This window comes from Anabrus simplex, chromosome 6 (genome assembly GCF_040414725.1).
Source record: "Anabrus simplex isolate iqAnaSimp1 chromosome 6, ASM4041472v1, whole genome shotgun sequence".
Lineage (NCBI taxonomy): Eukaryota > Metazoa > Arthropoda > Insecta > Orthoptera > Tettigoniidae > Anabrus > Anabrus simplex.
This window is the reverse complement of record NC_090270.1, coordinates 81,258,973-81,284,765: the sequence shown is the minus strand read 5'-3', so window position 1 is coordinate 81,284,765 and position 25,793 is coordinate 81,258,973. Positions and strand designations below refer to the sequence as shown.

The window sequence follows — 25,793 nt, the reverse complement described above, 5'->3', positions numbered from 1 at the left end:
TAAGCTGAGTGGATCTCAAACTAGCTCTTGGATCCAGGTACAAATCCATTACCTGGCCAGGAATGGAACGCGGGGCCTCCGGGTAAGAGGCAGGTAAGACACCTCACCAAGTGACCGGCTAATGCCGCTAGTCAGGCGGTATTAATAATGATCAATTAGACCGCCAACTTTCGGAGGGAGATGTGGCACTGAGGAGGAGGAGGAGGAGGAAGAGGAGATGATTATGATGATGATTAGGGCCATAAAGATCAGTAGGAAACAATCAAGTATTGTAACGACCGTAATTGATCAAGTGGGAATCTGCAGTCTTTCTCATTGACCTCAGTTTCATGTATACTTTCAAACAGTAAAGGAAGTATTGTATTCGTGCAAGAATTCGACTTTAGTTTTGACGTAACTTGACATTTCGTTACCACTACACGCTAAAACATTGGGTTTCGCAACTGTGGTTTAAGATGTCATGTGCATTGCTTGTGAAGCATTTCAAGGCGATATTTGAACCACCGATTTCGTCTAAAATGACATTATGTTTGTTTCCCTGTTGAGACTGGATTAAAATTGTGATTTAAAAGATTGGCACATTACCTTATTTCAATTCTGCTGATCTCTTTTGTTACAGTCTGTGATTGTGGGTCGAAAATGTTCGAACACCTTGTATGCAAGAAAGTTCTCAGTTTCCCAGTATGGAAACTTACTTATACATAGACTACGAAAATTCGATCAAATATGACAGAAAATCATATGCTTCCTGGTCTTATCCCAATTCATTGCAAGCATGGTGTTTGCCTTTCTTCCTTAGTAGGCTATAGGATGTCATGTCTCTCGGAATCCTGCTCTGAGTAATCTTTTCACTCGCTTGTGGGTATAAATGATACAAATGACACACGGCACATGATGGATGCGTGACATTATCTCCGCCTTATCCCCAAGGCGGCCATTATTCGAATCCTTGCCAATTGATGTGGAATTTTTAAAGCGAAACATCGGATCCTGTAGGTCGCATTTCATATTAAACTCGAGTCAGTAGCTATGGTAACGAAATCAAAAAAAGCAAAGTCAACTCCGTACAGGCCATGAAGGCCCTTGGAGGAGTGGAAAGTAAAGGCTTCCACCATTGTTAACCTCGGCACGTGATGGGATAGAGTGGTTAGCCTTTGCCCCCAGGAATTAACCTGGTACTCATTTTGGGTGTAGGCTGAGTGAACCACAGGGCCATATGCACCTCCGGAAGTGGAAATCTGTTTCTTAAATTTTACGACTTCCTGACGGGGATTCGAACCCACGTCCTTCCGGGCGAACCAAACACGCCTTTATGGTAACGAAATCAGCAGTCACAGTCACATACAGCTCCTAACGTGATTCCATCTCAGTATGAAGTGATAAATGATGTAACGGGTAATTTTAACCAGCACGGGTTTGTAACGATTACAATACTTCAAATATTCCGTTACTGAAATACTTGGCAATACTCGTGTGTATTCCGCTAACGCGCGGCCGTACTCGCTACCAGTAACTGCCTCCGGTAAGTATTATTTTACTAACCAGTATTGAGTCGTTTGTGCATGTTTTTAGCATTACAGGAATTATGAAGACGCAAAGTCGAGTTCTCTGTGGTTATATTTTTCCATAATAGGTAGCGAGTTAGTGAAATGCGGTATGCGGGGGATGAAGTGCTCATATAAGTTATTTAAAAGTAGCAATTTGCATAATTTTCAATTGTATAGTGTTTTTGCTGCAGTTCTCGTTGTTGCTAAAACTTCATGTTCCTGTTAAGCAATCGTCGTGGCGTTTCTATATTATTCTTTTAATATTTAAGAGTTCATTTTTTGTTTATTTTTCGGTACTTCTTAAACTGATCCGCTGCAAATATTTTTCCGTGGGTGAACTATCTACCGGTAAAATGAGTTTTGCATGCCAAGAAGTTATGAAGCTACTTACGTCGACCTTGCAGATATTATATTTCCCTAGTCCCCTGGCGTTTTCGTTGGCGAAGGGCCTTGGCGTACCAAGCGACCGCTGCTCAGCTCGAAGGCCTATAGATTATGAGATGCGCATGGTGTGCGCGACGAATCCTCTCGGCCGTTATTCTTGGCTTTCTTGACCAAGGACGCTATATCACCATCAGATAGCTGCGTAAACGATATCACGTGGGCCGGGCTGAGTTACCTTCTTGGCTCAAGTTAGCGGGTTCGATCCCCGCTCAGTCCAGTGGTGTTTGAAGGTACTCATATACGTCAGCCTCGTGTCGGTAGATTTACTTGCACTTTAACAATTTCCTGCAGGACAAAATTCCAGTACCTCGGAAACCGAAAAAAAATTAGTGGAACCTAAAACCAGTAACATTACTGATATCACGTGGACCTCGAACCAGGCGTCAGATCCACGTAAGAAATGCCTGATCTGAACCGGAATCGAACTTGGGTCCTGCTCCTACACCACAGAGTACCTAGTACATCGAATATTATATGCCTTTAATAGCGGACCCCAGTGTACTAGTAGTTGTTTTTAACCGTTACTATTAACCCGTTACACTTGTAACCGTTAACCAAAAATAACTGCTAAGCCCATTGAGCAAGAAAGGATGCACTTTGTATGAAATGTCGATAGTTGTTCATAAATCTGAATTTGAAAGTCACAATGATTTTAATACCGTAAAGAGAGAAGGAGCGAGAGGGAGAGAAGTATGTTTGATAGATGCACAGCGGTAAGACAACAATAGAGCCGTAGCAGGAGATAAGGTGGTTGCCAGGAAGCCAGTCGAATGTAGAAAGGAGAGAGAGCAAGTCTATTGGAGTGCAACGGTCAACTCTTGACCACTTCGCTATGTAACACTCAGTCCACTCGCGGAGCACAATGCAAGATCTAGCGGATTTTAAAACTACGAGGTGGTGGTGGGGATGCTGTCCATTGACCATTGAAGGCATACTATTCAAGTTGTCAGCTCAGGGAAAGCTGTGCTCTGATGCACAAAATATTTATTAATACCAAGCTAAAATCGCAAAAACGTTCTTGTCTCCACAGTAATATCTACGGCTTCAAAATTCCAAAGAACGTAAAGCAAATTAAACGCTAATGACAGGAAGAAAGGGAATGACTGTTCATTAGATGTTCAGCACCACAGCAATGCAGACAGGTTTTCGACGACTACGGGACAATTACAGTCTTATGAGTCATGTACTGAAAATATTCCTTCGAATTATTCATGACAGAATTAGAACTAAATACCTCGACGAGTTTCAAATGAAATTTAGAAATGTCTTTGGTTCGAGATAAGGTGTATTTTGCACAAATGCATTGCTTCAAAAATGCCGTTGTCAGAGAAGAGATTGCCTGCTTCATTAATTATGAAAAGGCATCTGATGAAGAAAAATACGATAAGCTGATGGAAGACCTACAAGAAATACAGCAGCTTGCATAAGTTTTCGTCCACGTACGTCATGTGAGCACCAATACCATGAAGAAGTTAATTATAAACAAATTACAGTATGTTTTATATGCCGTCTGAACATCTGACAACATAATGTATAGCATTATAAGCACTGCCATTTGGAAAAAATTAAAAAAAAAAACAATCGCACTGCTTGCAGAAAAGTCGTATTGCAAACGTATTAGTCCACAGTAAGAACTCGAGGAATGTACAGTCATTTCCTAATTAACAGCAGCACGTCGTACATCCTTTGGAAGCAATCACGACTTGAAGGGTTTTCAGCATGGATGTCACCAGTTTTTCTGTCACTTCCGGGCCTATTTTGTGCCATTCGTCCACGAAGTATTTCTTCAGATCTTCTTTATTTGTAATACGCCGCTCAATTTACATATTAATTCCACCCATAAATGCTCTATGTGGTTTAAGTCTGGGGAATGGAGTGGCGTCTGCAGCGCATGAGGTGTATTGTAGAGTAGCCATTCCCTAATAACATGAGCAGTATGCTTAGGATCATTATTTTGCTGGAATAGGTATCCACTATGAAGACCTAATTTTGCTACGCTGGATGATATGTGTTGCTTTAAAATATTCAAATACAGGATCTTATCAATGCGTTCAGGTATTATATGGCCGCCGACATACACCCCCACACCATAATGGAATCATCTCCATATTTTACGGTTGGTTGCAGACTTTGATTTTGGAGCTCGGCGTTCTTCTTCCTCCACACACGTCGCTTTTCAGAGCAATCATATAAACAGAATTTGCTATCCTCAATAAACAGCACATATTTCTAAAACGCCGGTGGATTACTAACGTACTCTTTGGGGAATGCCAACCTCTTCTTACGGTTCACCTCACTCATCCAGGGGCTTGTTCTTTCTTGAACGGCCCTGCAAAACAGCTCTGTAACACATGTCCTACGGTGTTTGTGCTGATGTTCTTCCCAGTGAAGGTTTGTACATCTGTTCGAACCACAGGTTCAGACACATGGGAATTTTGTTGGACGGTGCGTATAATGCTTCGCTCTTCGCGTGCTGTCAGCTTTCTTGGCCTCCCAGTTCTTGTTCTGTTGAGTACAATTACATTGGTCTTATATCACTGAATGAAACTTGCGATTGTAGTTCGCGGTATTCCTGGATGCTCAGCAATTACTCTCTAAGGATCATCAATTTCGTGGAGTTGGATAATTCGTTCGTGTTCAACAACAGTTCGTTTCCTTACTTTACCCATTGTACTCGGGGCATGCATTAGATGTTCACGCACTAACACTGTCCGTATCACTGATTGGCTGAGCTTGTGATGTGACTGACTTCCTCAGTGCTGTGATCGTTATACAAGACAATGCACAAGGCAGACGAATACTTTTGCGGTGCCGTTTCCTAACCCAACCACACTCATTATTTTTTATTTAAGAGTATTGCCCTGCAGGAGGGCATATTCTGCCGTTATTATTGCAAGTATACATTGCATATCCAGTGCTTATTTATTTCTTAATGTACCTTAAGCCTTGTAATCTATTTTTGGTATTCAATATATGAACAGGATAGACGGACGAATACTTATGCGAGCGACTGTACAACTCAACAGTAAAGACATTCGCATAATCGAGAATTTGTTCTGAACCCAGCCTTCTAAAATAATAATAGGTCACACAAAAACGGACATCACCAATGTGCAGAGAGTAGTTCTCTAAGAACTTCATTAAAATATTATAAGGAATAATTTGAATATGTAAATCCAAATTTCTTTGCCCCAGCAGCACTGGGGTAGATGGCGTTCATTGCACGCCACTGACATGAGAAGCCGGTTGTTAGCCTGATCAATTTATTCCTCGATATATTTGCATAGATCACATCTGTGATTTTTCCGTGTATTTACAAAGCTCCCGGTTGTGTCGCCTCCTGTTTTCGGTCTTTTGTTTGATTGGTCTCAGTATCTTTCGCTCCTTGACGCCCATTTTGTCTGTCAGACCTTTCTATTTCAAGATCAGACGCTCAAAAACATACACGGCCTCCGGGCGGATGACTGCAAGTAGTGTCTTAAGTCTGGCATTGTGAGAGAGCTTGTTGTATGTGTTTTAGTGGGTTTGCATATCAGCTCTCATTTGTTAACTCTCGTTGTTAGTGCTTCCTCTTCTGAGAGATTGTGTTCCAACCATTCTCCCAGGTATTTGAACCTCCTGGCTTTCTCGATTTTGTCCTGTTCCATTTGTAGTTCACTAGTACTGTCACTGATGTTCGTGAAGTAACTTTCTCCTGTCTAGGGACACTTGAAGTCCCTTTAGAAGCATTCTGATTAAATGTATTGAGCTGCTTCACTGCTCTTTCAAATAAGCTCTCGAGAAGGGCCAAGTCGTCTACGAACTCCAAAGAGCCCACACTGAGCCCCTTTCACTTGTATCCCAAGTGAATACCACCTTGTAACTTCTGCCCATCTAGTCCCTTTCGCCGCTCTTAGATGGCCTTCTCTACGCACAGTTGAGGGGAGGAGGGGAGACTCCATTGCCCTGCCTAACTCCTGTCTTGATTCCAAAACTTTCCGAGAATGTTCCTTTGAACTTCATTCGTGATCTTGGATTACATAGTATATTCGATAACTCTGTGAGTCTTCTGTTCGAGTCCCAGTTCGTGCAGGCCTGTCAACTCAGTCATTTGCCTTTTTAAAATCGACAAACGTGACTACGTCTGTTCAGTACGAGGATGTCCTTTCCTGAATCCTCCTGGTTATCCTCTCAATTGGGGATGTAGTTGTGGTTCAGGAAGGCCTTCGAGGATCTCTTACACGTGACTGGTCCCAAGGAAATCTCGCTGCAATTGTTGGTGTTGGTCAAGTCGCTCTTGTGCAAGGGGTGGATCAGAGTGGACGTCTCTTTATCTCCCAGATGTACAGTACTTTAGGACTTCAGTTAACTTAATGACAGCCTTGTCTCCAGCATGCTTCCATAACTCAGCCACTAATGACTCCTCCCCAATGTTTTGTTATTTTTCAGAAAACGGATGATGGTTTTCATTTCTTCTTCAGTTTGGGAGAGGGAGTTTGGTAGGCGGGTGGACCGTTCTGATAAACAAATGAGGTATTTGGGGGCTTCACATTTCATAAGAGAGGCATGGAACTTGACCAGTAGATGGCAGCGAAGGCTTGGTGGTGTATAGTGACCCAGGTTCTTCTTGAAGTCATTATCTAGCTCAGTCAGCTGGTCCCAATCATGTACTCGCTTCAACTGTCTGATAGTCATATCAGTTGGTCGGCGCTGATCGATGAAATCACCCAAGTTGATTTGGGATTTCTGTGAACTCCATCTATGACAGACTCTGGGTGACCGCTTAGTCGCAATCAGTGCAATAGGGGTGTTTCTTCTGTTTAACTAACGGGGCAGTCTCTGTGGCAATTTTGACTAAGTTTTCCTTTAGTTGTTCTAAATTGTTATGATCCATTGCTTCCAATTTTTCTGTGAACTCTTTGCATATCTTGAGTTTCTCCGTGTCAAATTTATCGACTTTGAGTGTAGAGGTTTCCTGGTGTTACTGGGAAGAGCGACAGATTTTACTTTCGACGGGTAGTAGTCTGAGTCCAGGATGGCGCATTTTAGTAGCCTGACGTTTCGAATCTCTCTCTATTATTATTATTATTATTATTATTATTATTATTATTATTATTATTATTATTATTATTATTATGTCCGGCTCCATGGCTAAATGGCTAGCGTGCTGGCATTTGGCCACAGAGGTCCCGGGTTCGATTCCTGGCAGGGTCGGGAATTTTAACCATCATTGGTTAATTTCCCTGGCACGGGGGCTTGGTGTAACTTATGTGTTGTCTTCATCATCATTTCATCCTAATCACGACTCGCAGGTCACCTACGGATGTCAAATCAAAAGACCTGCACCTGGCGAGCCGAACCCGTCCTGGAATCTCCCGGCACTAAAAGCCATGCGCCATTTCATTATCATTATTATTATTATTATTATTATTATTATTATTATTATTATTATTATTATTATTATTATTATTATTATTATGTACGGCCATCCAGTATCCCGTTTCTCTGCAGGGTCGGGTATAAATTGAGATGAATCTTAGCACCATGCTGTATGCCCGATGTCCTTCCTGATGTTATCCTCACCAGAGAAGTTAATGAGATGAAATGAATGTCCTGATATATGATAGTAGGCCTAAGAAGGGAGGGAGTGAAGCCCGGTGCCGAAACATAGCCTACTCCTGACGAATAGCACCAAGGGGTCTGCCCGGAGGCTTAACGTCACCATCCGACAGACGAATTACCATCAAAAGCGCCAAATGCCCTCACTCCATATGAACACTGCGGAGGGGTTTGGAATCGAATCCAGGCTTTTGGCACGCAATGTAGTGATTATAAATTGTATTCCACCACCTCTCCTCAGCCAGCGGTCGTAGCCATGTTGAGACACCGGATCCCGTGAGATCTCCGAAGTTAAAGAACATTGGGCGTGGATGGGTAGCCACGCGCTGTTGGTGGGGGGTAAGGGAATGGAGGAGCGGAAAGGAACTGGACACGCTACCGTACGTAAACTGCGGCTCAGGCACACCTCTGCGGAGGTTGGGACCTGTCTTCGGGCAGAATGCACTCTTACCTAACCTCTCTTCAGACGATGTACACTTGACGCATTACCTATCATGGCCGTTATTATTATTATTATTATTACTATAAATTGCAGTATTTATGCGATTGTTGAATTTTCTGGATTAAAAAACTGAACTTTCAAACACTAACATCGTGTCTGGTTCAATTTTACTGCTAATAATTTTATTCTTTTTTTTTTGTGCAATTTGTTCTTCGTCGCACCGATAAAGATAGGTCTTATGGCGACGATGGGATAAGAAAGGCCTAGGAGTGGGAAGGAAGCGGCAGTCGCCTTAATTAAGGTACAGCCCCAGCATTTGTTGGTGTGAAAATGGGAAACCACTTAAAACCACCTTCAGGGCTGCCGACAGTGCGGCTCGAACCCATTATCTCTCGGATGCAAGCTCACAGCTGAGCGCCCCTAACCTCACGGCCAACTCGCCTGGTTCTACTACTACTACTACTGGTGAAAATAAAGGAGATATTTTACTTTGAAATTTGTATTAACAAATTTATCCCGTACTTCTTAGATATGAATGGGTGCTGTGCCACTTCTCCGTGTTTTTAGGACGTAATAGACTGATCTCCGCAGGGTCGTTATAAATCATTGCCGTCTCCAGGCTCTTAAAGCTGCCCTGATGACAGATGATGAAGGTTGGCCACTTAACGTACACACACGCTTGTGGCGTCATCAATGCGCCCTCTCTTCACCTGACCGTCCCCTCAATCTCCCCCATTACCCCCCAGGGATTTGAGCCGTGAGCCCCGCATCGATTACTCCGTGGTTTTGGCGCAGCGCCAAGTGAATATGTCAAGCCACGTTTCAAAGCCAGGAAATACGTTTCCCTATGCATTACTTTTGTCCCTCGCATCACACGTTTGATGAAACGCCCACTAATCTGACGGTGTTATGTTTGTAATATTATGTAACAACGGAACATCATATTTTCATATCCTTGTCAAGATCGAATATTTCCCTGGTTAATTAAAAACCGTAAATAATTTCACCATTCAGAGTGGAATATGTTCCTCCAGGCTTTCAGAATAATGTGACGGGAGTTCATCAGTTGCGCTGAAGATAAAACTATACCAGACCGGAGAGCATTAGTTGGGACTAGTGGTTAATTTCCGCGTGGCAGTATGCTCCTTCCCATTTTACAGCGACTTAGAATTTTGTTTGGAGCAGTTTGCTATTTTATTGTTTTGCTTTTTAAAACGGTAATATTTATCATAACTTTTTTTTTTGCTAGGGGCTTTACGTCGCACCGACACAGATAGGTCTTATGGCGACGATGGGATAGGAAAGGCCTAGGAGTTGGAAGGAAGCGGCCGTGGCCTTACTTAAGGTACAACCCCAGCATTTGCCTGGTGTGAAAATGGGAAACCACGGAAAACCATTTTCAGGGCTGCCGATAGTGGGATTCGAACCTACTATCTCCCGGATGCAAGCTCACAGCCGTGCGCCTCTACGCGCACGGCCAACTCGCCCGGTTTTATGATAACTTTACACTCATCAAAGTGATTAATACTATCCTACCAATAGCTTGGTATTTGTCAAAGCATTTAAAATAATTGTACCGGTAACTTCAGAGTATGAGATAAACGGAACAGAATTCATATTTTCATTTAAGCTACATTAATAACTATGACCGAGCTCGATAGCTGCAGTCGCTTAAGTGCGGCCAGTGTCCAGTAGTCGGGAGATAGTGGGTTCGAACCTCACTGTCCGCAGCCCTGAAGATGGTTTTCTGTGGTTTCCCATTTTCACGCCAGGAAAATGCTGGGGCTGTACCTTAATTAAGCCCACGGTCGCTTCCTTCCCACTCCTAGCCCCTTCCTGTCCCATCGTCGCCATAAGACCTATCGGTGTCAGTGCGACGTAAAGCAACTTGCAAAAAAATTTAAAAAAAAATAATAATAATAATAACTATGATTTTTGACAAAATGCAATTGCTAACCCGAGGGTTAGGTCATAAGTCACGCTAGCTATTTTGTTTCGCACGAATGCAGAATCTACCAGACAATTTGAAAAAATAATACAGATGAGAGAGGGGAGCGTAAGGTGCTGTCGAATGTGTGAGTGACGTCGAGTAGGTTTGCCAGGCGTGTGAAATAAAGCGACGAACTGTCAGCTATAAAATCCTTGCCCAACATAATGTTTATTCTCAGATAGTACAGTAATATTTTTAAGGTAAACCCCCAAAGTTTTCCCTAGATCGTCCTAACTACGTTGCCAACGATGCAGGAAACGAATGTTTTCCATCATCGTCTCAATTTTGAAATGTTTGGATTTGGTATCTTTTGGAAATGAGCTTTTCATTTCATTTCAGAATTTTCTATATATTATAGTGATTTTTTCTTCTTCTTCATAATCTGTTTACCCTCCAGGGTTGGTTTTTCTCTTAGACTCAGCGAGGGATCCCAACTCTACCGCCTCAAGGACAGTGTCCTAGAGCGTGAGACTTTGGGTTGGGGATACAAATGGGGAGTATGACAGGTACCTCGCCCAGGTGGCCTCACCTGCTATGCCGAACAGGGGCCTTGGAAGGGACAGACAAGGAAGAGAGAAGGAGGCGGCCGTGCCCTTTAGTTAGGTACCATCCCGGCATTTTGCCTGGAGGAGACGTGGGAAACCACGGAAAACCACTTCAAGGATAGCTGAGGTGGGAATCGAACCTCTTCTATTCAGCTGACCTCCGAGCCTGAGTCGACTCCGTTCCAGCCCTCGTACCACCTTTCAAATTTCGTTGCAGAGCCGGGAATCGAACCCGGGCCTCCAGGGGTGGCAGCTAATCACACTAACCACTGCACCACAGAGGCGGACTGTAGTGATATAATCTATTAAAATTAAGAGCAATCAAAGACCCTTGTTCGCGGTGCTTCAGGTTTTACTTCCTTTAATTATGGTTCTGAAGAAAATCTCTGTTCTGTTTTGTCATAAGGGAAGATCTTTGTTTCTGTATTATTATTATTATTATTATTATTATTATTATTATTATTATTATTATTATTATTAATCTGTTTACCCTCCAGGGTTGGTTTTCCCCTCAGACTCAGCGAGGTATCCCACCTTTACCACCTCAAGGCTAGTGTTCTGGAACGTGAGACATTGGGTCGGGGGATACAGCTGGGGAGGAGGACCTGTACCTCGCCCAGGCGGCCTCACCTACTATTCTGAACAGGGGTCTTGTGGGGGATGGGAAGATTGGAAGGGATGGGTAAGAAAGTGGTAATAAAGCGGCCGTGGCCTTAAGTTTGGTACCATCCCGGCATTTGCCTGGTGGAGAAGTGAAAAATCTCGGAAAACCAATTCGAGGATGGCTGAGTTGACCTCATTTGACCTCCCGAGGCTGAGTGGACCCCGTTCCAGCCCTCGTACCACTTTTCAAATTTTGTAGCAGAGTCGGGAATCGAACCCGGACCTCTGGGGGTGGGAGCTAATCACGCTAAACACTACACCACAGAGGCGGACATTATTATTATTATTATTATTATTGTTCTTATGTTAAGGAAAACTCATATTTCATTCCTGTGGCCATTGCACCCGAAATCTGAGAAATAATTGTGAATGATGTGTCCATGACCCCGTTTAAAACAATTTAATGTTAAATATAAATGCATATTTTGGTCATTTTTATTGATTTGGTCATATTTTGCTCATTTCAGTTATATGTCATATTAGTTATATTTTGAGAATTTTTGTTCAAATTGAGGCGTCGTTTTTAACAAGATAAATCTTACCTGCGTCAATTTTCAAACACAGGTTTTCAAAACTCTGCAGTAGATATATTCTTCTTTTACTTGAAAGAGGCAGGTTGTATACTTAGAAGACATAATAGCGAGAAGGGGATGCTGTACGAACGTACACCGACAAACACCTATAAGTATTCTAATACATTTTTTGCTTATTTTTTAGGAAAACGGAATGAGAACGGCGCATCAGGGCTGTGATACTGAATGAATGTATAAAGTTTTAATTTACCTACTGTAGCTCCGTCAGTTTACATGATTAAATGTGTCTGGTGTATTATCGCTCTTTGACCCGTTTAATGTTAATAATACTTGCTACCTATCTCCAAGGCTGCCTGGCCGAGGCGGTAAAGGCGTGCTTGTTTCGCCCGAAAGGACGTCGTAAAATTTAAGAAACGAGATTTCCACTTCCGGAGGTGCACATGGCCCTTAGGTTCACACAGCCTACACCAAAAATGAGTACTAGGTTAATTCCTGGAGGCAAAGGCGGCCGGGCGTTACTGATAGTGGAAGACTTTACCTTCCACTCCTCCAAGAGCCTTTATGGTCTGTACGGAGATGACTTTGCTTTTACCTATCCTTAAAATGCTAACGTCATATTTGACCTTTTTTAGGTCATATTTAACTACTTTTCGGGCATATTTTGTACTTCATTATGTCTTAAACTTTCTTTCTTTCTTTCTTTCTTTCTTTCTTTCTTTCTTTCTTTCTTTCTTTCTTTCTTAATCTGCTTACCCTCCAGGGTTGGTTTCTCCCTCGGCTCAGCGAAGGATCCCACCTCTACCGCCTCAAGGGCAGGGTCCTGCAGCGTGAGGCACTGGGCAGGGAGATATAACTGGGGAGTATGACCAGTACCTCGCCCAAGCGGCTTCACCTGCTATGCTGAACAGGGGCCTTGGTGGGGGATGGGAAGATTGGAAGGGATAGACAAGAAAGAGGGAAGGAAGCGACCGTGGCCTCAAGTTAGGTGCCATCCTGTCATTTGCCTGGAGGAGAAGTGGGAAACCACGGAAAACCACTTCTAGGATGGCTGAGGTGGGAATCGAACCCATCTCTACTCAGTTGACCTCCCGAGGCTGAGTGGACCACGTTCCAGCCCTCGTACCAGTTTTCAAATTACGTGGCAGAGCCTCCGGGGATGCCAGCTAATCACACTAACCACTACACCGCAGAGGCGGACAGGTCATAAACTTACCAACCCTAATTATTACTACTTCACAATTTTCTTTACGTCGCACCGACACAGGTAGCTTTTATGGCGACGATGGAATAGGAAAGGCTTAGGAGTGGGAAGGAAGTAGCCGTGGCCTTAATTAAGGTACAACACAAACATTTACCTGGGATACAACGGAAAACCATGTTCAGGGCTGCCGACGGTGGGTTTCGAACCCGCCATCTCCCGAATGCAAGCTGACAGCTGCGAGCCCCTAATTGCACGGCCAACTCGCTCGATTATTATTATTATTATTATTATTATTATTATTATTATTATTATTATTGTTATTATTATTGTTATTATTATTCGAATGCCGTTTGAGTTATTTGGATGTAGTGGTTCGTTTTTTACTCTTATTACTATTTTTATTTTTACATGTGGCGTTGGAGGCAACACCGATGAAGTCGCTACCACACTTTGGCGTGCTTTTATCCCCAAAGGAAGCGTTTGTCACGGACTCTCTTCTTGAAAGCATTCATGTGCAGGATTTTCCTTGTCACCATCTCGGCTACCTCGTTATTTCCTCGTACTCGGCGAGTTCAGCAGTTGACGAAATCAATGACTGCAGTTATAAGAACATGAACGTTCGTCTTCCGCTTAAAAAATATATATATTTGACGTACCAGTACACAATTCGTAAATCATGTCTCATAATATTTTGATTACAATGGTACCTGCTAATTATGCTAAGACTGGTTGTGCCAGTGTCGCGACTGGTTTGACAAAATTACTTACTAAACTTGGAGTTCTCGCGGCTGCCCCCGCGCTGAAGTCAGGTTTAATTAAATACATGCACTGCTGGTAATAATAGAATCTAATGACAGCTTATAGGGTTGAACCCTGTTTCGGCACGTAGCCTACTCCTGTCAAATAACAGCAAAGGACCTGCTCAAGGCTTAACGTCTCCATCCAACCGACGGTTCACCATCAACAGTATCATATGCCTTCACTCCATATGAACATTGCGGAGACCTTAAATTGAATCCAGTTTTTTTTACTGAATCCAGTGATTAGAAATTGTTTTTTTACGTCGCACCGACACAGTTAGGTCTTATGGCGACGATGGGACAGGAAAGGGCTAGGAGTGGGAAGGAAGCGGCCGTGGCCTTAATTAAGGTACAGCCCCAGCATTTGCCTGGTGTGAAAATGGGAAACCACGGAAAACCCACTATCTCCCGAATACTGGATGCTGGCCGCACTTAAGCGACTGCAGCTATAAAACTCGGTATTAGAAATTGTATACCGCCACCTCTCCTACCTTGCCGACTAATATTCTGATGGTGATATTTTACCGCCAACGGGTCTACCTGCGTTGCGTAAACGTTAGCACTATTAAGGGTCATCCTCTGAGGTCTTGGTTCAATTCCGGTTACTGCCAGCGATTTAAAAATGGCAGGAGGGCTGGTACCTGATTAAAATGGCACATGCACTTCACCTCCATTCGGGGTATACTGGAAAAGAGGTGCGCCACCTCAGTGTGACCACACACGTTTAGTCTGTCCGGCTCCTTGGCAAATGGTCAGCGTAGTGCTATTAGGTTCAGAGGGCCCCGGGTTCGATTCCCGGCCGGGTCGGAGATTTTAAGCTAAAGTGGTTAATTCCCTTTGCTCGGGGACTATGCATTTGTACTGTCGCCAACATCCCTTCAACTCATATTACAATAACACGCAGTTTCCTATACACGGCAGATAACTTCCACCCTCTTCGCAGGGTCTGCCTTACAAGGGCTGCACCAGACTAGAAAAAGCCACACGAAATCATAATTATTTATACCAAAAACGGGATTCGAACCGGCGAACCATGCTGTTAGACTATAGAGACTTAACGATCATGGTCACCAGGCAGGAATCCAGTTCCATGGCTAAATGGTTACCGTACTGGCCTTTGGCCCAGGGAGTCCCGGGTTCGATTCCAGGCTGGGTCGGGGATTTTAACTTTCATTCGCTAATTCCAATGACAAGGGCTGGGTGTGTGTTTGTGCGCGCCGCTTTCAACGTTAGAATTCATCAGAGGTAAGGCTTCATCCTTACAGACAAGCAGGTCGCCAATAGGGCGTCAACTCGAAAGATCTGCACCAGGACTCTTCGGATCTCATTATGATTATCATAGACTCAAACTTTAACGCGATTCCATGTGTTCAAAATTAAATCTGCTCGTCTTCATCCTTGTCTGCTATCACAGAATTAATCTTTCTATATATAACTATTGAATATTTTATAGGAAGCTTGTATCGCTCCTGCGAAGTCTGTAACATTTGTATTTCTGTTTATGTTTCAGCCCTCACAACACAGACCCCTGCCACATCTTTACCATGTTTGCTGAAGTTTCCCGTTGTGGAAGAGCATGCTACGTCTGAGCCGCCAAGATAGTAAGTAAAACATACTTTGCAGCCTCACTTTTATACTTACTTATAACTGTGTTTTGAAATAATACTGAAATATTTTTATTGCGGGTAGTATTATTCAAAACAGGACATTGAAGTCTGATGGAGGGTTTGCGAATAAATAACTTACATGCTGAAGTCAGTCTGCAGCTGAGAAGATGCGACTGCAGTGTGAAATGGAGAGTGTAGTCACCAGTCTTCTCCCAGCACCTTTTCACTCCATCATGCTGTCGTCTGAACAACAAACTCTCCTATTATCTACTGTAATTGAAAAGTATTATCTGCCTTTTTCAAATAATTTTTACACTGTCTCAAGTGGTGTTTTTAATGTTCCTGTCCACGGTCTTGGCTTCCCTGCCATTAAAAACTAAAACTGATCTTAGTTTCATATGCCCTCTTCGTAGTAAACCTTAGGGTCAGTTCTCAAATACGGCCACCAAAGTATATTCGTATTGTACCAGGAAGGCCTAGGTCCTGGTCCATATTAATTGAAAGAAATGTTATTTCCAGCATTAAAGATCCGACCGACGTACGAACATCCATGTAAAGAATGTTCCAGTATGTGCCAGACCCTACGAGTACGCTAGGCGGAGTCAAGTGACGTCACCTGTCGCTCGAAGCTCACCTCCCCTAGAGATATTTCTCGAAAGAATTTTTCTTTTAACAGCTTTTTAACACCTTAACCAATTTCAACGGGACAAACGCTGAATTATAGCAAACATCATAAAAGTTAATCCCTGTAAATTTCAAATTAATTCATCAAACGGTTGTTGAGTTATAACAATTTAAAGTCTCAACGAAATTACGTAATTACGGTCACATGGCCGAGAGAGAGCTGCCACCCCTCCCTGCGCTGGTATCTATATATGTCAAGGCCAGATAGCCCGCAAACCAGTGCAGTACAGTACAGTACCGTACAAGGACAAGCAGACAACTGTGTGAGTGAGATAGTGAAGAGACCGGCCCGCGTACAGTATGTTCGCGCAGTCACGGTAGAAGTACTTTCCGTCGTATCTCCAGAACGCGAAATTCTATCGCCGATAAAGGACGTCGCACTGCAGTTAGTATGTCGCGTCGCGATTACAATATAATCCTAAAAAGACATTTAAGACTGTAACACGAGTGAACTTATTGGAGTACAAATATTAACTATTTCATTACGTGTGGACTTAGGCAACGTCAAGTAACATTAAACTTCTACAGAGCCTAATACTTAAGAATCACCAGAACTTATTTTTTTTTTCTCGAGTATTGCATTATATTTCTTTATTCACGTCACATCAATATTTTGAATGAAAAAGTAAGAACTTTTCTGAGTTAATATAACAGGATTAGCAGAAAATCTAACTTAATGACTGTGTTCACAGACTGTGCTTATCGACTTGCTTTCTTTTTTTTTTTTTTTCTTCAAGTGTGAACTGTGTGATTAAGAACGTTCCAATAACGACTGTAAATAGTATTTAGTACAGAAAGGACTGTGATTCTTCATACGCCATAAATAGTGTTCAACAGTGTAAGTGATAACCAGTCGCACTAAATGAATTTTCGTGTGCGAAACTCAACAGTTCCAGCTGTCATCACCTCATCGGGAACGTCAACATCGCCGATCCTGATTCTACATGGAACATTCCAGATGTCCATCTTTCGACATTTGGTAACAACATTTCTTGTCATAAGTGAGTAACAAACTGACTAAACTTTTTCATTTATTTTGAACAGTGAAACTTCAGTGTCGCGTGTGAACAATTTCCATAATTTCTCAAAAGTGATAAATTTAATTTCAATTTCATTTCTCGTAGAAAGACTGTAGGATTTCAAGTGTGCTGTATAACGAGATTGACGAACTGAGAACTGAAAACTTTTAATAATTTCTCATATCCATTTACCATTATAAAAGTGTGCTTAGGTTTAAAAAGACTTTAGGTGGAAATTCACACATATGAAAGACTTTGAAACCAATGATATTTATGCCATTTTTTTTCAAGAAGATTATTTTCAACATTTAATTTCAATATAAATTTTGCGTCAACAATCATACCGCAGGGTGAGAAATTAATAAATTGTTTTGAAAAAAAATTATTTACCATCTATTATTCGCTCTGCGAGACTATCCTTCTCTGTATCGGCTCCAAAACCCAGTTCCACTCCCTGAGGTCCTACTCATGCCCTTTGCCCACAACTTTTCCTGGTACAGAGAGGATAGTATAATAATAGATGGCGCCCCAACTCCAAGGGCTCGATTTTGGAGCCGTACTATAATAATAGATGACGTCGCAACTTCAAGGACTCGATTTTGAAGCCGTACTATAATAATAAATGATGCACTTGTAATAGTCGCAACATTCAGGGTTCGATTCAAGTCATTATATCTCGAGCACAGGATTTGACTGCAAAGAATTTGTTGTATTTGACTTATTCGAAGATTCCGGAAACATGGATAACTTACTTGCAGCAATCGAAGCTCTTAGGCTTAGCATTAACGATCAGAATGCCAAGATTGATCGAATTAATACGCAAATGGTAGAGTCTAATAACCAATTGCAGACTCAAATGATCGAATCTAATTCCCAACTACGGGCTCAAAATACTCAACTTCAACAACAAATGCAGGCACAAAATACTCAACTTCAAGCGCAGTTAACTGAGTCAAATAGTAAGGTTGAAGACTTAACTTCTAAAATTGACAGGACCTTGGATACTAAGTTTGCTGAAGCGGATAAAGTCATTAACAAAAGACTCACTGAATCTAGTGCCCTTATCGAGCAACGATTCCGTGAAGCTGGAACTCGCCTCGAAAAGAAACTTACTGATTCTAGTGCACAAGTCGAAGCTACATTGAAAAACATGCGGGATCAGTTTGTTGAAAACTTAGAGTCTATTAAGGAAGAAATAAAGACAGAGGTCGTCAAGTCTTTAGACAAAGATCTTAGAAATGTTCTTCCTTCCGTTCAAGCATTTTCTACTGAACTCAAAGATTTACGAACTGAATTTCAAGAATCCCATGGTAACATCTCACAAACTCAAGCAAAGTTAGCTCAGGTGCAGGAAACCTTGCGAGATGCATTAAAGAGCGACGTGGGTAAATTACGAAGCGAGATAGGATTAATTAAGAGCACGCAAGGAGAACTCGACAAGCGTATTACAGGACAGCTAGATAGCACGCATACCCAGATAGCTGCTTTCTGTAAAGACGTACAAGTCATTAAAACTGACTTGAGAAATGAAATAAAAAGTTTAGACACCTCAATTAATTCTAAAATTAAAAATTTGTCCGAAGAAATGAATCAAATTAAACTTAAAGAACAGACAACTGACGTCACAATTCCTGGTTCGTCGAGGGAAATACACAATACAACTACCCTTATTAAAGTACCAGATGACAAACCAGTCAAATTTTCAGGACGTGATGAATACACTGCTCGAGAATTTTTGTTAAATGTCGACGATTACCTGGAGGAAAATAGGGTAGAGGACGATAGGAAACTTCGAGTAGTATCCAAACTTCTAGAAGGACGAGCCTTATCATGGTTCATAGCTTTTAAGAGCAACTTTAAAAACTATGACGACTTTAAACAGGCACTTCTTAAACGCTTTTGGGATTCAGAAAGACAGCACCTTGTAAAGATGCAACTCTACTCTAGCAAATACAATACTTCAGTCAATACTTCCCGATATTCAGATTACTGCCTAATGCAATTAAAGAAGCTCCAGTTTTTAGATCCACCTTTACCAGATATTGAACTTATTCAGATCCTGACACTTCAATATCCGCCTCATGTGCAAGAAATACTAGTCGCTGCCAACATTAAAACATTGGAGCATTTTGACGCTACTTTGCGTAGGTTAGATACGGCTAATACCCAATCTAGTCCGAAAACTAACAGGAGTCGAGAAGTAAATACGAATTCTGCGGAAATAAAACCGCCGGAGAGAGAGGAACCCAGGACACGTGAAGAAGGCAGATTAAGCCCTACTAACCCAACCAGATTCCGGAATTTTAGACGTCAGAGGAATCAGGATAGACACCCTTACCAACCTAGGAATACATGGAGACAGCGCGAAAGCACTCCTGAAGGAAACCGTGAGGCCAGACGACGAGAACTCGAAAGTAGATGGAAGGACACACGGGAATACATCAGGGAGAGAAACCGTAATCCTGATGAGCCTGGAGCTACATCCCTGGAATATCAACGTCAATTCGGACCAAGAGAACAAAGATCACCTGATCCTGACCCAACAGGCGCTATAAAAAAGAAACGCCGATCTCGCAATAGGGAGATTGACTACCGAACACGGTGAGGTCGAAACGTCAAATTATTGTACTGCTGTTATCAATTACTGGCATATTGACGATTCCGAATTACTATTCGAAGACGCACAAACACTAAGGCCAATTATTACACGTTCATTACCTGTCATAACAGTACGCACAGGCAACCTACAGGTGATTACGCTCATCGATTCTGGAGCGCAAGCTTCTTTAATTTCTGATAAGCTTGTAGACTCGCTTAAAGATCAGAACAATGTTTTGTTATTACCTGCAGCTCAAATTAAAGTAAGAGGGATAGTTCCTGATAAGATTGTTAAATGTAAATCCCAGGCATTTTTAGAGTTTGAAATTAACAGTCAGATGTTCGAACACATATTTTTGGTAGTATCACGTCTTAACTTCAACTTAATACTTGGATCAGATTTTATGATCAAATACAAAGGAACCATTGACTATGATGCCAACCTCGTAAGATTACAGAATAATTCCGTAGAACTACAGCTGGTAGGACGAGGTGACCTGGAAGTTCAAGAGAAGGGAGCCCGTTTTGAAGCAGCCGGTGGTGACATTATTAAGCCCGCTGTGAGCGAGGTTGCGCCAGCCGTAGCAGAAAGTAGAAAGGGTGACCAAAGTGAGGACGATGCAGAGTCCATATTCAATGAGAACTCCATTATAGGTCCGGATTATATAATGTCAATAGCCAGTGTGGTTGAAGACCCGGAAATTAAATTAAAATTGGAGGAGGCTAAAAATGACGTTCTACAGAAATTTGCATGTGTATTCGATGATAAGCCTGGAGAGATAGCTGACTATGAATATCATCTTGATGTAAATGACTTGTCTCCTTATCAGAAGAAACCATATCCCGTACCCGAGAAATATCGAGAAGAAGTTCGTAACTTAATTCATAAAATGACAGATGATGGGATAATTTCGCCTTGCGTAACTAAGTACTTGAATCCATTGGCCATAGTACGTAAGCCTAACGGCAGTATTAGAATTGGACGGCACTTTCGAGGGTATTTATAACTCAGCCAATTTAAAACAATATGTACCACAGGAAGAATAAAGCCTGGAAAAGAAAATCCTGCGTATTTTCTTTTCGTCCAACCAAGGGGAAGATGTACCAGGAAGGCCTAGGTCCTGGTCCATATTAATTGAAAGAAATGTTATTTCCAGCATTAAAGATCCGACCGACGTACGAACATCCATGTAAAGAATGTTCCAGTATGTGCCAGACCCTACGAGTACGCTAGGCGGAGTCAAGTGACGTCACCTGTCGCTCGAAGCTCACCTCCCCTAGAGATATTTCTCGAAAGAATTTTTCTTTTAACAGCTTTTTAACACCTTAACCAATTTCAACGGGACAAACGCTGAATTATAGCAAACATCATAAAAGTTAATCCCTGTAAATTTCAAATTAATTCATCAAACGGTTGTTGAGTTATAACAATTTAAAGTCTCAACGAAATTACGTAATTACGGTCACATGGCCGAGAGAGAGCTGCCACCCCTCCCTGCGCTGGTATCTATATATGTCAAGGCCAGATAGCCCGCAAACCAGTGCAGTACAGTACAGTACCGTACAAGGACAAGCAGACAACTGTGTGAGTGAGATAGTGAAGAGACCGGCCCGCGTACAGTATGTTCGCGCAGTCACGGTAGAAGTACTTTCCGTCGTATCTCCAGAACGCGAAATTCTATCGCCGATAAAGGACGTCGCACTGCAGTTAGTATGTCGCGTCGCGATTACAATATAATCCTAAAAAGACATTTAAGACTGTAACACGAGTGAACTTATTGGAGTACAAATATTAACTATTTCATTACGTGTGGACTTAGGCAACGTCAAGTAACATTAAACTTCTACAGAGCCTAATACTTAAGAATCACCAGAACTTATTTTTTTTTTCTCGAGTATTGCATTATATTTCTTTATTCACGTCACATCAATATTTTGAATGAAAAAGTAAGAACTTTTCTGAGTTAATATAACAGGATTAGCAGAAAATCTAACTTAATGACTGTGTTCACAGACTGTGCTTATCGACTTGCTTTCTTTTTTTTTTTTTCTTCAAGTGTGAACTGTGTGATTAAGAACGTTTCAATAACGACTGTAAATAGTATTTAGTACAGAAAGGACTGTGATTCTTCATACGCCATAAATAGTGTTCAACAGTGTAAGTGATAACCAGTCGCACTAAATGAATTTTCGTGTGCGAAACTCAACAGTTCCAGCTGTCATCACCTCATCGGGAACGTCAACATCGCCGATCCTGATTCTACATGGAACATTCCAGATGTCCATCTTTCGACATTTGGTAACAACATTTCTTGTCATAAGTGAGTAACAAACTGACTAAACTTTTTCATTTATTTTGAACAGTGAAACTTCAGTGTCGCGTGTGAACAATTTCCATAATTTCTCAAAAGTGATAAATTTAATTTCAATTTCATTTCTCGTAGAAAGACTGTAGGATTTCAAGTGTGCTGTATAACGAGATTGACGAACTGAGAACTGAAAACTTTTAATAATTTCTCATATCCATTTACCATTATAAAAGTGTGCTTAGGTTTAAAAAGACTTTAGGTGGAAATTCACACATATGAAAGACTTTGAAACCAATGATATTTATGCCATTTTTTTTTTCAAGAAGATTATTTTCAACATTTAATTTCAATATAAATTTTGCGTCAACAATCATACCGCAGGGTGAGAAATTAATAAATTGTTTTGAAAAAAAAATTATTTACCATCTATTATTCGCTCTGCGAGACTATCCTTCTCTGTATCGGCTCCAAAACCCAGTTCCACTCCCTGAGGTCCTACTCATGCCCTTTGCCCACAACTTTTCCTGGTACAGTATATTTTATTCGAAGGTGAAAAGGAGTACAAAGACAAATTAAAGTGGAAATGAAAGGTACATAACTACTAAATGTTTAGTATGCAGGAATTCAAAACAACTGTATTATAGAGGAATTTACTTCAACTTACTTACGATCATTGCAAAACGGCCGTATTAGAAGACAGTCTTGTAAGACGGCTGTCTATGGAAAATTCTGTTTATGAACACTTTTCACACACAAAATCTTTTACACCATGTGTATTTGCACATTTCTCATGACATCACATAGTGCACTTCACACAACACACCCAGATTTGCCCGTCGTGGTCTTCGCTGAAGAGTCCATCATAATATCCACACCTGCTATCATCAGTGTTTCGTGCGGATCCATTTTTCGCTTTCGGGTTCATTTTCGCCATTTTCTTTGCTCTTCGTTTTCTTATGTGTTGTGGGAAAGTCAAAATTGTGGCTTTTTGACTTCTGCCTCTATTTTTCTTCCCTGGTACAGAAGGCATAGTTGCTGCAGTTGCCAGGTTGCCGGCCGTGTTACAAGACCATACACTTCCAAATAATTCACGACCTATATCACATATGGCAGCACTAATCTACCGTAACGAACTACGCTTCTCTTCACGGAAGGTCATGCTTTAACAGGCAATGTTCACCTTTTATAATTTAAAACTCATACTGCCACAGCGAATTATATTTCAAGTACACGAAAAATAAAAATGGCTTCGTCAGATTTACCTTTAGAATGTGGATGTTAAATATCCACTCGTAGAAAAGCACAAAACAGACATATGACAATAGCAGAAAACTGAACGGAAGCCGAACAAGTATGGCAATGATTTTAACACACTCTGCCGGGTTCCTCTCCAGATAGGAAGGCGGTAGATTTGAAAGAACGAAATATGGCCGTTTTACAAGACTTGACCCTATATGACGCCATTATTTAAGAAGGCAGTTCTCACTCGGCGCCACAGAAGCTGGCAGTGTACAATGTTGTTGTTAAACGGGAAACTATCTCACTCCTCCTTTCCCTAGTATGCCTCTTCAGTGACACCTAGGCTATCTATGACAGCTGTTGATGGAGCTGTGGAAGATCAAACCAGCCTTCGGGCTGAATACCCAACCTGCACTAACTATCTTACTGTGACAATAGGAAAGAATATTTTTCACCTGTGGAAAAGTTGTTTTCTACGACATAGATCATCAACTCGTTACTGTAGGGAGCAGTTACTGCTTGCTCCGGAGCAGCAGACAGGCTTCATGCATTCTGTGGCGTTATTAGCAGAATATGTACGACAATTTTCACATTTGACAGCGAAGGAGCCGGAGTCGGTAATAAATTATTTTATGTTTTATAAATGCTCTAATGTTTCATGCATCCAGCCCCTTAGCAGAACGGTCAGCGCAGAGGTCATCCTGAATCTAAATCATAGGGGACGTAAGGTAAGAAGAGTTGTCCATAGGGTGTCAGATTGGAAAGATGGAAGTGAGGAAAATTACGTTTGAAGCAATACCAGATTCAGCCTAGAAACACAATAATCATCACCACCATCACCAATAACAGACTCAGCTAAGGTCCCTTTAGTTGTTAACCTACGCTTCCGATTTGAAAATCCTTGGGCCATCAGCCATTTCAGTCGTCTCTTGAATGGATATTTGTGATAATGCTAATACATTTACACAGAAATCCGACTCCATGGGTTAATGGTCAGCGTACTGGCCTACTGTTCAGAGGACCGCGGGATCGATTCCTGGCTGGGTAGAGGCGTTTTTAAAATCTTGAATGATTAATTCCCGTGACTCGGAACTGGCTGTTTGGGCTGTCTTCAACATTCTTCTTATTCTTCTCCTTCTGTTTCATCTGTTTACCCTCCAGGATCGGTTTTTCCCTCCGACTCAGCGAGGGATCCCAACTCTACCGCTCAAGGGCAGTGTCCTGGAGCTTCAGACTCTGTGTCGGGGGATACAACTGGGGAGGGTGACCAGTACCTCACCCAGGCGGCCTCACCTGCTATGCTGAACAGGGGCATTGCGGGGAGATGGGAAGATTGGAGGAGATAGACAAGGGAGAGAGAAGGAAGCGGCCGTGGCCTTAAGTTAGGTACCATACCGGCATTTGTCTGGAGGAGAATTGGGAAACGACGGCAAACCACTTCCCGAATGGCTGAGATGGGAATCGGACCCATCTCTATCCCGAGGCTGAGTGGACCCCGTTCCAGCCCTCGTACCACTTTTCAAATTTCGTGGCAGAACCGGGAATCGAACTCGGGCCTCCGGGGGTGACAGCTAATCACACTAACCACTACATCACAGAGATGGACCTCCAACATTCCTGCAACTCATATACCACACACAACACTATCCTCCACCGAGTTCGATAGCTGCAGTCGCTTAAGTGCGGCCACTATCCAGTATTCAGGAGATAGTGGGGTTTGAACCCCACTTTTGTTTACCTAGTCTTTTCTTAAATAACTGCAAATAATTCGGATTTTTTTAATGTTTCCGTCGGTAAATTATTCCATTCCCTAACTACTCTTCCTATAAACGATCATTTGCACCAATTTGCCCTCTTCAGTTCCAACTTTATCTTCATATTGTGATATTTCCTACTTAAAAAACACTCATATTCCTCTACTACTTTTATTGCATTCCATCTCTCCACTGACAGCTCGGACCATCCCATTCAGACGAGTAGCTCGTCTCCTTTCTGCCAAGTCTTTTCAGTCCAAACTTTGCAACATTTTCGTAACGATATTATTTTGTCGGAAATCACCGAGAGCAAGCCGAGGTGCTTTTCTTTGCATTTCTTCCAGTTCTTGAATCAAGCAATCCTGGTGAGGGTACCATACACTGGAACACTGTAGGCTGAGGTTATAGTAAATCCCTTTTTATAGTGCAATGTCCGGCCATTGTAGGGTTGAATGTGAGCGATAAAATCCTACTCGGCGTCAAGGAAAGCGTATGCTGAACAAAATTTGTTGTAGTACCATTTCATTAGTACTCTATTCAAAGTTCCGGTCGTGCACTCATTTTATAGAGACAATGGCCTAGATACGGAGAGCGATGCTGTGGAAGTCTATTGCTGGCCATTACTGTGCTGGGGCGCGTCTTATCTGCTCAGCTGATACCGAGAGAGAGAGAGAGAGAGAGAGAGAGAGAGAGAGAGAGAGAGAGAAAATTGAAATTGTATCGCAAGTTGGCCAGCGGCCGTCCCTAATCCTTCCTCGTGGCGAGCAGAGAAAGCCCTCTCGTTAAACTTAGTGCAGCTGGCGCTAATTCTCATACTGTA

General features: G+C 42.1%; 1 protein-coding gene across 3 annotated transcripts in view; it reads left to right on the top strand.

Annotated features, from left to right (window-relative positions):
- LOC136876128 (pleckstrin homology domain-containing family G member 5) overlaps window positions 1-25,793 on the top strand; it is a 1,197,778-nt gene that overhangs the window by 178,342 nt on the left and 993,643 nt on the right. For all 3 annotated transcript variants that reach the window (XM_067149822.2, XM_067149820.2, XM_067149819.2), the window contains exon 3: window positions 15,274-15,364. In XM_067149822.2, the coding sequence (XP_067005923.2) occupies window positions 15,274-15,364 (91 nt within the window). The remainder of the gene's footprint in view (window positions 1-15,273; window positions 15,365-25,793) is intronic.